Source organism: Nycticebus coucang, chromosome 11 (genome assembly GCF_027406575.1).
Source record: "Nycticebus coucang isolate mNycCou1 chromosome 11, mNycCou1.pri, whole genome shotgun sequence".
In the NCBI taxonomy this organism is placed as follows: Eukaryota; Metazoa; Chordata; class Mammalia; order Primates; family Lorisidae; genus Nycticebus; species Nycticebus coucang.
The window spans coordinates 7,881,197-7,896,475 of NC_069790.1; the positions used below are offsets into that span (position 1 = coordinate 7,881,197).

The 15,279-nt window shown below is 40.0% G+C and overlaps 1 protein-coding gene across 1 annotated transcript in view; it reads left to right on the forward strand.

Moving 5' to 3' along the window:
* Window positions 1-10,793, forward strand: part of SUN3 (Sad1 and UNC84 domain containing 3) — a 46,717-nt gene extending 35,924 nt beyond the window's left edge. The window contains exons 7-10 of the mRNA XM_053553861.1: window positions 3,759-3,874; window positions 6,117-6,284; window positions 9,610-9,702; window positions 10,674-10,793. Coding sequence (XP_053409836.1) covers window positions 3,759-3,874; window positions 6,117-6,284; window positions 9,610-9,702; window positions 10,674-10,793 — 497 coding nt within the window. The remainder of the gene's footprint in view (window positions 1-3,758; window positions 3,875-6,116; window positions 6,285-9,609; window positions 9,703-10,673) is intronic.
* The last annotated feature ends 4,486 nt before the right edge of the window (window positions 10,794-15,279 follow it).

Consider the following 15,279-nt stretch of genomic DNA (forward strand, 5'->3'; position numbering starts at 1 on the left):
AACAATCTGGTGCAAATATCTTTGTTGCAAAGTGATTTTTGGTCTTTTGGATATATATCTAGTAGAGGAATTGCAGGATCAAACAGCAGGTCCATCTTTAGATCCCTGAGTATTCTCTCTCTTTTTCTATGTTTTGGAAAAGGTTAAGTAATATAGGTACTAGTTCCTCTTTAAAGGTTTGGTAGAATTCTGATGTGAAGCCATCTAGTCCTGGACTTTTCTTTTTGGGAATATTATGTATAGTTGATGCTATTTCAGAACTTCATATAGGCCTGTTCAACATTTTCACTTCTTTCTGGCTAAGTCTAGAAAGGTGGTGTGCTTCCAAGTATTGGTCTGTGTCCTTCAGATTTTCATATTTCTGAGAATAGAGTTTTTTGTAATATTCATTAAGGATTTTTTGAATTTCTGTGGAGTCTGTTGTTATTTCATCTTTGTCATTTCTGATTGATGAAATTAGGGATTTTTCTCTTTTATTTCTGGTTAGGTTAGCCAAATATTTATCTAATTTATTGATCTTTTCAAAAAGCCACCTTTTTGATTCATTGATCTGTTGTATAATTCTTTTGTTTTCAATTTCATTTAATTCTGCTTTAATTTTGGTTATTTTTCTTCTGCTGGGTTTAGGGTTGGAATGTTCTTCCTTTTCCAGTTGCTTGAGATGTCTGATTAAGTTGTTAACTTCCTCTCTTTCCATTCTCTTGGAGAAGGCTTGCAGTGCTATAAATTTCCCTCTTAGGACTGCCTTTGAAGTATCCCATGGGTTCTGGTAATTCATGTCTTCATTATTGTTGTGTTCCAGAAATTTGGTAATTTCCTTCTTAATCTCATCTATGACCCAGCTATCATTCAACTTAAGGTTATTTAGTTTCCATGTCTTTCTGTATGCAGATTCCTGTTGTTAATGAGTCCAACTTTTCTTCCACGATGGTCGGAGAAGATACAAGGAATAATTTCTATTCTTTTAAATTTGCTGAGGTTAGACTTGTGATCTTAGGTATGTAATCAATTTTGGAGGATGTTCCATGGGCTGATGAGAAGAATGTGTATTCAGTTTTGTTGGGATGAAATGTTCTGTAGATGTCTGTTAAATCTAATTGTTGAACGGTTAATTTTAAGTCTAAAATTTCATGGCTTAGTTTCTTATTGGAGGATCTATCCAACACTGCCAAAGAGGTATTAAAATCTCTGACTATTACGGTGCTGGAGGAAATCAAGTTGCTCATGTCTGTTAGGGTCTCTCTTATAAATTGAGGTGCATTCTGGTTGTGCACATTGAAATCTCATCATGTTGAATGTTTCCCTTAACAAATGTGAAGTGACCATCCTTATCTTTCCTTACTTTTGTTGGTTTAAAACCTATTGTATCTATGAATAAAATTGCAACACTTGCTTTTTTCTAATTTCCATTTGCCTGAATTCTAGATGACCATCCCTTCACGCTGAGTCTATATTTATCCTGTAAGGTAAGATGAGATTCTTGTATGCAGCAGATATATGGCCTGAGTTTTTGTATCCAGTCAGCCAATGTGTGCCTTTTTAGAGGACAATTTAAGCCATTCACATTAATTGAGAGTATTGATAAGCCTGGTAATATTTTGGATGTTGAGTTTTTCGAAAGTTCAGTGGACATTTTTAATCCTTTCACCACTGTGGAAGTTGGGATTTGATCAAAAGTATTCGCGCGAGTTTACTTTGGTGGTAGAGCATTGTTCTAGTCATTTTGGAGGATGGGCCTGAGAATATCCTGGATAGCTGGTTTAATTATAGCAAATCTTCAACCTGTGAATGTTATTAAAGTATTTAATTTCTGCATGATAAAATGAAACTCAATTTAGCTGGATACAGGATCCTCGGTTGAAAGTCGTTTTGTTTTAGGAGGTTAAAGGTCGATGACTATTCTCTTCTGGCTTGAAAAATTTCTGCAGAGAGATCTGCAGTCATGCTAATATTCTTCCCCTTGAAGGTTATCATTTTCTTATGGCTGGCTGCTTGCAGAATTTTCTCCTTCATATTAACTTTGGCAAAGTTAATTATAATGTGTCTGGGAGATGCTTTATTTGAGTTGAGTCATGCTGGGGTTCTGAAACTGTCTGCCATCCAAATTTCAGAATCTCTTGCAATGTTTGGGAAGGTCTCCTTGATTATCTCTTGGAGTAGAGCATCTGGACCTTTCGAAACAACCTCGTTGCCTTAGGGAATTCCTATAAGGTGAATTTTAGTTTTTTTTTTTTTTTAATTATTCCATAGTTCTCTGAGAGAATGATCTGTTTTTGCTCTCCACTTCTTTTCCTCTTTGAGCATTTGGGATCATTCAAAAGCTTTGTCTTCAACGTCAGAAATCCTTTCTTTTGCCTGCTCCATCCTGTTACTGAGGGATTCTACTGCACTTCTCCTATCTTGGAGGGCTGCAAATTCTTTTCTCCATGTGTCAAAATCTTTAGTGATTTTGTCTTTGAATTCATTGAATTCTTGAGACAACTTTTGAATTATTCCTAGAATTTCTAATTCAAACTTTACTTCTGTTCTATTAATCTTATTTGCCATCCAAATTCTAAACTCAATTTTTGACGTATCAGCCATTGTTTTATGAATGGGATCTTCTGGTGTGTCTGCCTTGTTATTCCTTGGGGGAGTTTACCTACTTTGATTATTCATGTTGCCAGAGTTTTTCTGCTTATTCTGCCCCATGATTAGTTTTCACCATTTGGCTAGATGAGCAGGTAAGGTGTAATTGGACTAGGGGATCCTGGAGTAGTGATTAACCAGCCCTTTGCCAAAGAGCTGGGACTGGTGACTGCAGCTTTTCCCCTACAGCTTTGCAAAGGACCCATATAGTACTACAGCCTGTGACTCTGGGTATCTGCTTGATGTGGTGGGGCTAGATGACTCTGTCTAGTATTCAGCTGGCCTCTGTTCAATCCTAAGGAATAAGTGATTTTGGATTGATGCCTCAGCTATTGTTTGTTTCCTTGGGGTCACAGCTCGACTCAGCAGGGGTGATGTGCCCTCTTCGATCTTCTCTCTTGGCTCAGCTCCAAAACCATCAGCTTACTTGATAAGCTTCTGTCCATTAACTCTCCTTCTGGATAGGAGCCTCTGTGAAAAGCAGACTCCAGTCAGCCATCTTTATGTATGGCTGTTGAAAGATAACATTATAGGAGAGAGAGGGCTTGATACATGTAGATCTAATACTATGGAAATATTAAAGGAAAAATCAGTGGACATGGGTGGGGCCACACCTACGGTGCATCTTAGAATGGGTACAGGCGAAACTTACTAAAGGCAGAATACAAATGTCTACATACAATAACTAAGAAAATGCCATGAAGGCTACGTTGAACAGTTTGATGAGAATATTTCAGATTGTATATGAAACCAGCACATTGTACCCCTTGATTGCAATAATGTACACAGCTATGATTTAACAATAATAAAAAAAAAAGACTGAATCTGAGCAGTAGCATGTTAACAGTAAGGTTCATGCCCTGTTATCATTAGCAAATTTAATTGCCTCCAAACTAAATTTTTTAGTGTAATATAAGTTTCAGAAATGTTGTGATACTATACAGAGTAAACATGGATTTTTCAAAGTAACAAAATTTCAGTTTTACTTTTCCTACCAATTCCTGAGTCTGAATTTTACCCCATTTATAATTTGACAAGTAATAGTTTTCCAAAGATGTTATTAAAATCCAAGTAATATGTTTTGAATTGCATATGTAATTTTTTATTAAAAAATTATTTTATAATTTTAGGAGCTTCCATCATTGAAGCCGGGACTTCAGAAAGTTACAAAAATAATAAAGCAAAATTGTACTGGCATGGGATAGGTTTCCTAAATTATGAAATGCCTCCAGATATTATTCTTCAGGTAAAGTTAAATTAAGAACAACCCATTTCTATTTTAGGATTTTGTTGTCATTATTTATCATGAAAATACTAACTTAAAAATGGAGGCACTATGACAGTCTCTGAACTTGTTACAGAATGTGAAATCATCTCCTTACAATTTTTATAGTCAGGACACTGAATTAATTATGTCTTGTTTAATAATCAGTAAATTATGATTATTTATTCATTTAGTATTTTGTAGTCAGTAAACTATGATTATTTATTTATTATTTTAAGGTCAGTAAACTATATTATTTACTTCTCAAATTGAATAAATATTCTATTATCTTTCCTGTAAGTTGACTCTCTGGCCTGCCTTTTCCATTGAAAACTTCAGTCTTTCAACAACCTTTTGTAGAACGTTCTTATCCCCTATGTGCCAGTACTACATTAGGTGCTATTCAGACCACATGTTCTTATTAAAATTGTAACAGGAGAAATTTACAAATAAAATTTCCACTGAATCTTTCAGTTCAATTCTGAAGACAGTAGACTTCAACAGACCTTAGAACGTCTCTTAACTATGATCCACATACCTCAAATTAGTGTCAAATTTAAAAATACTTTCAGGACCCTCAAGCTGAGTGGCTGATAGTCACCACTGGCTAAGGGTGTGGGGAAAATTGTGCTCAGTCCTGGGCTCAGCTGACAAATGCTGCAGCCAGGGGATGAGGGCAACTCTCAAGCCCAGCAGGCTAACAGTAGGCACGCATGAGGTTACTCTCAAGCTACAAGGACTGACAAATTCCAGGTAAGTACTCCAGAGTTGGATGCAAGTGTGCCATCCATGGACCTCACCTCTGCACAGAGTGGGAAAGTTCCCAACAGAGGACAACAGATGCTCTACAAGCTTATCTGTCTAGATCTGAGAGAAGAGATTTCAGATCAGACTAAGACCTCTGGCAACATGAAAAGACAAGCTGTTTTGAAACCCCTGAAAAATCACAATCCCTGAAAGATGACCCCAGAATTGGACTGCAACCTAAAGGAAATTGTGGAAATGTCAAAGGTGGAACTCAGAATATGGGTGGCAAGTGAGATGAATCAGATTGAAGAGAAAGTCAAAAACAAACACAAACAAGCCAAAAACAATGTTTTGGGACATGAATTTAAAAAAATGAAAAACTCACTAAAGAGACAATATAAGAAAAAGTATTACAGAATTCAACGAGTAATTCAAAGAATTTCAAATGATAGCAGACAGGTGCAGTAACAGGCTAGGCCAAGCAGAAGAAAGAATTTCAGAGCTGATTTGGTTGTCAAAGATGAGGAAAGAAGAATGAACAATCAGAGAAATATGGGACTATGCAAAAGGGCCAATATAAGAATCATAGGTATCCCTGACAGAGAAGAAGAAAAAGAAAAAAGCATAGAAAACCTATCTGAGAAAATTATTGAGGAAAACTTCCCTTGTATCTCCAGAGATTCAGATATCCAGCTATAAGATCATCATCAAATTCTGGAAAGATTCATAGCAAATAGATCATCTCCAAGACACACAGTCACCAACCTGGCCAAAGTCTAAATGAAAGAGAAAATTCTACAACCTGCAAGATGAAAGCAACAACTAACCTACAAAGGAAAATCTATCAGTCTAATATCAGATTTCTCAGTAGAGACCTAATAAGCCAGAAGGGATTGAGGTCCTGGTTTTTTATCTTCTTAAACAGAACTGCCAGCTAAGAATTTTGTACCCTGCAAAACTAGCTTTTATAAATAATGGAGAAACAAAGACTTTTCCAGACAAGCTAATACTAAGGGAGTTTGCCACTACTACATCATCCCTACATGAAATTCACTAAACTGCATTATACATGGAACAGCACAACAGATGGCCACCACTGTAAAAACACCCCAAAGTTAAAGTTCTTGGCTCTAGTAAAACAATAGCACAAGAGGGAAAACAATAGAACAGTTTCCCACACATCACTATTAACACTGAACATGAATGGTCTGAATGCCCCACTTAAATGATACTGACTGGCTGAATGGATGAAAAAACACACCCCAAGTTTGTGCTATATCCATAAAATGCATTTAACTCACCAGGACTATCACAGACTCAAGGGAGAGGGATGGAAAAAATATTCCTTATAAATGGAAACCAAATGTGAGCAGATATAGCCATTCTTATATCATATAAAACAGACTTTAAATTAGCAATGGTTAAAAAGAGAGAGATGGTCATTATATAAGAGATTAATTCGGTGCTTTCTTTCCAGCCGGATGTCTACCCTGGAAAGTGCTGGGCCTTTCCAGGTTCTCAGGGTCATACCCTTATCAAGCTTGCCAGGAAGATTATACCAACTTCTGTTACCATGGAGCACATCTCAGAAAAGGTGTCTCCCTCAGGAAACATCTCCAGTGCACCCAAGCAATTTTCTGTCTATGTAAGCTGTATAAATCTGTTATTCAAATTGGACTGTGATAGAAGGTGGTTGGCTGGGAATTAGGAAATGGACTTTCATCTTAACCGTGTAACTAACTAGTTGTGTCATTTATTTCCTGGACCTCTGCTTTCTCATCTACAAAGGGAGAGGGTCAGATTAGAGGATTCCTATTATTTAATTTTTTACTTATCAAAGTTATACACGTACAATTTTTAAAAATCAAATATTTTCATAAAGTTTATAATGAAACAGTGGTTCCTTGTTCCATTTCTCCCCACTCTCAATTCTCATTGTTCTAAAGCTTCCACTTGCAACAATTTTAACTGCTTGTTCACATACTTGCCCTCATATTTACCTTTATTGTTAGTTCTTGATTTTTCAGTGTTGCTTGTCTGATCTGCTAGCACCAGCACCCTGCAATGGAAAGTGAAGAATAGCTCTCTTCCAAAGCTCCTGCACCCTCCCAATATGTTTATGTCATAATTTTTTTTTTTTTTTTTGAAACAGAGTCTCACTATGTTGCCCTGGGTAGAGTGCCCTGGTGTCACAGCTCACAGCAACCTCAAACTCTTAGGCTTAAGCGATAGTCTTGCCTCAGCCTCCCAAGTAGCTAGACCTACAGGTACCTGCCACAATGCCCAGCTTTTTTGTTGTTGCAGTTGTCATTGTTGGTTAGCTAGCCAAGGCTGGGTTTGAACCCACCAACTTTGGTGTATGTGGTTGGTGCTGTAACCGCTGTGCTACAGGTGCTGAGCCTATCTATTTATATTTTAACTGCTATATTGAATTTTTCACTTTCATTGTTGTGATTATACCTTCTAAGACTTTTTATTTTTATAAATATTTCTTTTTTTAGAGTTTAAATTTCTTCTTTCACAGACGCACTATCTTCTTTATGACTTTTGGAGGTATTAATGGTTATCAATTATAGGTTTATTTGATTTTCTTCTGCTCTCTTCTATGTCTTTATTTCCAAGTGCCATGGCCCCCTCCATGTGCCACCATCTCCTCCACATGCTACTGCTCCCCTCCACATGCCACTGAGCCCCTCCACGTGCCACTGCCCCTCGACATGCCACTGAGCCCCTCCATGTGCCACTGCCCCCTCCATGTGCCACTGTCCCCTCCAGGTGCCACTGCCCCTCCACGTGTCACTGCCCCCCCTTGTGTCCAGTGTGTCTGTCCTTCTTGTGATGTGCTTCTCTCCAATGTCTGTAAGGTTTCTCTGTCACACAAAATTGCTCAGCAGTACACAGACGGCCAAAGTTTTGCACACCTGGTGGGACTGATCCATCATGATTTTCTCTGGGGAAATAATCTGCCTGTGCTATTTCTTCTGGACTTCCCTAAGTATGGGGTCGGGTGAGCTGACCCTGAGAGGATTACCATCTTAGGAGGCATCTGCCTGGCTGGCTGCATGCAGGGATGCTGGGAGCTACAGGCAGGAGGGCCACAGGCTGTCACTGCCACTTGGTGTGTAGGGCACCACTCATGATGCTTCATCTGTGTTGGGTGCTCAGGCTGTGCCATCTCAGAACTGAGCTGGGGGAGGGTTAATAACCTACCAGGATGTGGAGGGTAAACTGCTTTTTTGAAATGACTGCCAGCCAAGCCTCAGATTTAGCCCCCTCCTACCCCACGTCTCCAATCCCCAGGCCCTTATGGAGCCCTACAGCATAATTCACTGTGCTGCTAATTCCACCTACAGCAAGAGTAGTCTGAGTTTTCTCTGGTATTCATTCGCACGTCTCCCAGGTTTTCTTTGTCAGTGCCTAGTCATGGTTTATGCCTCACTTACTTGCTTATGCTTTACTGCCTGGAAGAGGGCCAGGTTTAAACAGCCTGCCTTGTAAGTCATCCGAGCACCTCTACATCCCATGATCCTGGGGTTACAAATCACAGGGCTGCTATCCTTTGCTGTAAGCCTGCACCACCCCAAAAAGGTATCTCTGAAAAGTTGAATTAGGTTAAATTTGAGCAGATAAGCCCCATCTCAGAAAGTTACATACGGTTTCTCATTATTTAGAGAAATTATGGGCAAATTCTGCAGGCAGGAATCCTCCTGTAATAAAAATAACATCTTATCATTTATAGATAATTTAGGAACCAAGCAAAATTAAAAGAAGGTGATAAAGAGCCAGGGGCACACTGGCTGTTGCTATAATCTCAGATACATGAGAGGTCAAGGTGGGAGGATCACTTGAGCCCAGGAGTTTGAGGCCAGCCTGGGCAACATAGTGAGACTCTGTCTTAAAAAAAAAAAGAAAGAAAAAGTGATTTAAAAAGGTAGAAAAAAGGTAGTGCTCCTCTCTTAGGCCACTGGAACTGTATGAGTTTTGAGTCACATAAATATATAATTGTGAATACATTATGTAATCATGATGTGCTCAATTATTTTAATAAAAATTGTTATAGTTTGATTTTAATATTTTCATTATAAAATGATTGAACGAATGAACTCTTTATTTTTCTCTGTTACCATCATTCAAGGAATCTAACAATATACTTCAGATTCACAAAACAAATCAGTTTGCACCAGTGCATTCTGCTCTCACAGGCCGTCAGACTGAGGGGTAGAGGAGAGTGAAATGTCCCGGGAAATTTCACACAAATGCCAATGCTTCTGTCCGTCGACAGAGCTTACTTTTCGGAAGAAATTATTTGTGTGATCAAAGTCTGGAGATTGGCTTAAGTTTACCCCATGTTGGAAAAATCCATGCAAGATGGGAATTTATTTTTGTTTATTCTATTCAAAGTATGTCAATTGAAAATACAGTTTTTAGGCTCAAGTTAATATTGGGATTTGCTATCTATCTATCTATCTATTTATGTTTCTATCTATCTGTCAATCATCCACTGTCTATTATCTATCTATCATCTATTATCTATCTATTTATCATCTATTGCTGATCCAGTCCAGTGATTTTCAACTGGTGTGCCACAGCACACTGGTATGCCATGTGCCTAGAAAATTTTTAAAGATCATTTGCTAAATTGTTTTTGAAAGACGTTCAAAGCACAGAAAATATATTCTTTTTCTATTTTTACTTTTTTTTTCATCGACATAATTGAAGTGCACCATGGAAATTTAACTTAAGATTCAAGTGTGCCGTGAGATAAAAATAGTTGAAAAACCCTGACCTAGTCAGTCCTGTGATTAACCTCTGGCCTCACTGACTCCGCAGTCAAATGACCTCTGGGTGTGCTGGTCAGTACTGGCGCCAGCACCTGGTGGACACACAAAGATGTCTGGTGAATTGTTGCTACTTGAACATACAACTGTATCCATTTGTTACAATCTTTGTATCTGGTGCTTTCTTTACAGGGTATCTTGAAAAAGTGTGAAGGAGATGAAATTTTCTTAGGTCAATTTGTATATAACAAAACGGGAACCACTGTCCAAACATTTAAACTCCAGGTAATGATGGCCCTGGGGATGGTAAGATATGAGTGGCTCCATCACTGGGAAGGATTTGTTGGGATTGCTTCATACAGAATGGTGTGTGAGTAATTGTGACAAAAACATGAGTTAAGGTTTATCTGGACTTCAGGTCTCAGCTCCAAGTAGTCTCATGGATTTTAATGCAAAAGACCAGCAAATACAAAAGCAGTTTCTAAGTCAAACTCTTCCTGATTTGCTGTCAAGAAGAATCTATGTTCAGTTCCTCAGTTCTCTTAACTCTTCCATTCCCTGGATGCTATTAAGTTTGATAGTCGTGATCTCATTTTGCTTGGGTAAAGGGGGCAGGGATGATGGCACAGTATGAGGCGGAGAAGAACGGAGAGGAAGTTAATATAAATAAAACTTTTCTTCCTAACTCATTGGGGAAAAATACCGACTGTTAATTTATAAATTCCCTTAAATTCACCAGGACATGTGACATAAATTCCCTTTATTTCTCATTAACCATAGGAAGTCATTGAAGAGATGTAGACGATGACTCATTCAATGTTAAAAACAAGTGTCCATGATAATTCTTGGCAAAACAGGGAGAAAAATATGGGTCAAAAAATGAATGTAGTTGTAGTTTCATATTTGATTATATATTCATACGCATTCAGGCTCCTATATCTGTTTGTAGAGTTGCCTTCATAGATCTAGTTTTCAGACAAGCTCCCACCCCAAGCTCAGCCAGCCAGGAGGGCAGAGGGGAGAGACCATGGCAGAGAGACGTCCCGTGGCCACCAAATCTTCTTCCTTTCCCTCTGTGTTTCCATAACGCTTTACTTCAGAGCCTACTTTCTCATCCATTAGATTTTAGTATTTGAAAATACTGTGTTAGAAAGGAAAAAATGAGTTTTAGTGTTTACTGTGTCAGCATTTCTTGGTATTCATTGGGATGCATTTCTTTATGTCATTAATTTTATCTTTTTTTTTTTTATTTTCAGCATGCAGTTTCTGAATCTTTATTGTGTGTGAAACTTAAAATTCTCAGCAACTGGGGACACTCAGAATATACTTGTTTATATCGATTCAGGGTCCATGGCACCCCAAGTGTCCACACCTAGATGTGCTGTTACAGAAGGCCCTGACCGCACATCCAGAACACTTGGAGACCCTTATTTCCTTGGATGACACTACACCCATAGGAATCAAAACTCAGGAGTTGGATGAAAACCTCTAAGTAATTCATACTTGCCTGTAAAAAGTGGAGGAATTTTAATAATAATAAATATGGATGGAGATTCAATATCCTTGTGGTGGGTTAGCTTTTAAGGATGCATCATGTTGTCAGAGTGAAATCATTGAAAAGTGACTTTGTATTTAGAAGAAGACAGGGTCATGCAACAGTCTGTCTCATAATAGTATCTTTGCCTTCCTTCCTTCATTCACCCATATCAGGCATGGATGTCCTCTATTACCACTATTACTTAACACTGGTCTGAGTCACTGGACAATGCAATTAGATAAAAGACAGATAATTTTTAAATTAGTGGTAACAATCAGCACAGAGTTCTGAGCACAACTATTTGCAGATAATGTGATGAATTCCTTGGAATGCAACAAAATCTATTTTTAAAAAATTACAAACAAGAAAAAAGTTATAGTTAACTGGATACAGAATTACCACATGCAAATCACTATTACTCATAAATACAAACAACCACCAGTTAGAAGGTATAATTTACCAAAAAAAAAAAAAGCTTTCCGTGAGCTATGACGCCATGGCACTCCACCAAGGGCAACAAAGTGAGACTCTGTCTAAAAATAAATAAATAAATAAATAATTCTTAACATTTGATTTCTATATTTAAATATTTACAGGGCTGGGGCAGAGGCTCACACTTGTAATCCTAGCACTCTGGGAGGCCAAGACGGGTGGATTGCCTGACCTCACAGTTCAAGACCAGTCTGAGCCAGAGTGAGACCCTAAAAATAGCCAGGTGTTGTGGAGGGTGCCTGTAGCCCCAGCCACTTAGGAGGCTGAGGCAAGAGAATCACCTGAGTCCAAAAGTTTGAGGTTGCTGTAAGCTTTGACATTATCTCACTCTACAGAGGGTGACAAAGTGAGACTCTGTCTCAAAAAAAACAAAAAAAACCTATTTACATATGATATATCTGTTATCTTTCCCAAAATAATATAAGAGGAGGAAATGAATAAAAAGATGAATGGAAAAGATTGGCCATGAAACGGTCACTGAAGTTGAATGCTGCCAGTCCAGGGTTTCATTGTACTATTCTATATGGAAGTTTGTGAGCTTTGCAAAAGTGGTGTAAGACAAATGGATGGCACAAGATGGACAGAATAGCTGGAAATCGTAGGCAGGACTGACTACTTGAGGAGACAGATGAAAGATTTAGACTTTATCTGCAGAACGATACTTCTGTAGACATTGAGGATATAAAAAGGGGTCTTGATATCAACAAATTTGACTGCAGACATGTCACTCTAGCTGCCATTTGAGAATGGACTGGAGAGACCGAGGGGTGGGCATGGGGCAGTCAGTGAGAAAGTCATTGCCATAGTCCAGATGAGGATTAGTGGAGAAAGAAGGATGGAGGGAGGTGAATGGAAATAAGGGGAAAAGAAGAAATGGAAACAATGGAAGGATGACAGGGCCAGTCAGGATGGAATCCACACTGAGTCGCAAATGGCCATTGCCCTCTCATGGAGTAAACAAAGCAATTGCTGTCCAGCTCTCAAAGTGGAGGTCAGTTTGCAGTTGGAGGCTAACTCTGATATGACCTGGCACAGTCATCTTTCTTATAGGCAGTAATGATGTTGGCATCCCTGTGTGTTCCCTTGGCTCTCCTTAGGTTGGGAAGTAAGGTATAGAATTCCATTTCAACTGGCAGCTATTAATTCCAGTGGGGTGGTATAAATTTAGAATGCTGGCTTTAAATCAGGAGATGTAGATCAATGTTCTGGGAAAGCCATTTTTTGTTTCTTTATGTGTGTGTGTGTGTTTGTAATTTATCAGGCCTAGGCAAAGGTTCAAACTCACTGTCCCTGGTGTGTGGGTCCAGTGCTGACCACTGAACTACAGTGGCCTGGGAAAGGTGTTTTTGGTTCTAAGAAGGAGAAAAGCCCCACAACCCCTGTAGTGCAAGTGAGAGAGTGTTGTTACAAAGTTACCAGAAGATCATGAAATGCAAGGATAGGAAATGAAAAGCAGTCAGACCTAGGGCAGGCAGCACCTGTGGCTCAAAGGAGTAGGGCGCCAGTCCCATATACCTGAGGTGGCAGGTTCAAACCCAGCCCCGGCCAAAAACTGCAAAAAAGAAAGAAAGAAATGCAGTCAGACCTCATGAGGACAGGATGAGGGCCAGGAGCTGAAGCTGTTCTCCCTCCAATTGCATATGTGGCCAGTAAGGCTGCTCCAGTATCAGCCAAGCTGGGGCGGAGGGAGCGGGCGTGCAAATGGTGGGGATGGCTCTTCAATAGCCACAGTTTCCTCCCATATGCATGCCCCCTGACAATGGGACTCTGTTGCTCCTCTCATCCAGAGGTGAAAAAGATAATGGGACTCTGTTGCTCCTCTCATCCAAAGGTGAAAAATTGTGTTAATCATGCTTATACACATATTTTCTGTATCTTAGGATGTTCTGACATATTAAACTTCTGGGAAGGGGCTGCCCTTTCAGAGATAACCAATTCTTAGACACAGCATATCATTCATATGCAAACTGACCAATGGAAGTATCTACACCCAACCACCTCCTTATCTCACTCTCATAACCAAGCCATCATTTCCACGGTTTGCATCACCCAGAGCTCTGTACAACTCGACACCATCAGACAACTAGAGACCACCTCTGCAGCCAAGAGCCTGCTAACATTATTCCAACTAGCCCATTCTAAGCTGTTTACTCTGCTTTGCCCTGCCTCGCCCAAAGAATCCCCAATAAAGGCTCTGCCTCAGGCTTTCTCCTTGCTTCTCCTGTCTCCTGATCAAAAATGGGTACTTTGGCTGTTTGCCTGAGTGAACTTTTAGCCTTCCTTATTCCCTGACATTTCATCTCAGGCTTAATCTCTGTGGCACTGCCCATACAAGAAACATTCACACAACATTTTGGCACAGAGAGCAGGGTAAGCTTCATGAGGACAGCATGGGCATGCTTCCTTGGGATTGCTTCTCTGTTCCAGCAGTTGTCAGCTTAAGAGGGGTCTCTGCCCACGCCCGTGCAAGCCAACGACCCATGCCCGCCCCAGCTAGGGGACTCCACCGGGGCCTGCGCAAGCCAACGACCCGCACCCGCACCTGGTGCCCACTGGGACTCTGCCCAACTTGACCAGGAACTCCAGGAGCTGTGCAACCTGAGACCTCCCTCCTGTACCCTTCCTGCCTCCGCACCAGCCCACCCATCTGGCCAGGACCTCGTAACCACGTGAAGCGCACCCTCCCTGCCTATGCACAGAGCCCTCCTCCTGGCTAGACACTGCTGGAGCATTGGGTCCTCTGTGCCAAAGTCACCAGGCGCCAGGCACTAATAGAACTGTGTGCACCACTCCCCGCCCTGTTGCTGGATCCTAGTGTGCCATACTCTGGAGCTGCTTCCACAGCTAGAACTCCCTGGGTGGGGCAGTCCCAGAGAAGCGACACAGAGTCACTCTTTACAAAGATCCAGCAATAATAGAGTGATCCCCCCGGGGTCTAATCTCGGAAAGACACCACCCCAACTCTGAGGATGGCCAGAGACAACAGTGAAAAACAAACATGAGGCGGAATCAACGGAAAAACTCTGGCAATATAAATAATCAGAGTAGATCAACTCCCCCAAGTAACAACGAGGAAGACACAGTAAAAGATCCCACGCATAAACAAATGGCCGAGATGTCAGAAACTGCATTCAGAATCTGGATACCAAATTAGAATTAGAATTCCAAGCAGCAATCTAAAAGATGTCTCAAGAATTCAATGAAGTCAAAGACCAAATGACCAAAGATTTTGGCACATTGAGACAAGAAGTTGCAGCCCTCAAAGATCTGAGAAACACAGTAAAATCCCTCAGTAACAAAATGGAGCAAGTAGAAGAAAGGGTTTCTGACATTGTATATAAAGCTTTCAAATGCTCCCAAACTTTCAAAGAGGAAAAGAAATGGAGGGATAAAACATCTTTCTCTCAGAGAGCTCTGTGATAATTCGAAGAAAACCAATATTCGCCTTTTAGGGATCCCCAAAAATGACAAAGTAGCTTCACAATGCACAGAGTCTCTTCTTCATGAGATTATGAAAGAGAACTTTCCAGACATGCCAAGAGATTCTGAAATTCAGATAGCAGACAGTTTCGGAACTCCAGCACGAGTCAACCCGAATAAGATACCCCCCAGGCACATCATAATCAATTTCACTAAAGTTAATATGAAGAAGAAAATTCTGAAAACAGCCAGATGTAAGAAAACCATAACCTACAAGGGAAAGAGTATTACAATAACTGCAGATCTCTCTGCTGAAACCTTTCAAGCTAGAAGAGGATGGTCATCAACTTTTAACCTCCTAAAACAAAATAACTTTCAACCCAGGATCCTGTATCCAGCTAAACTGAGTTTCA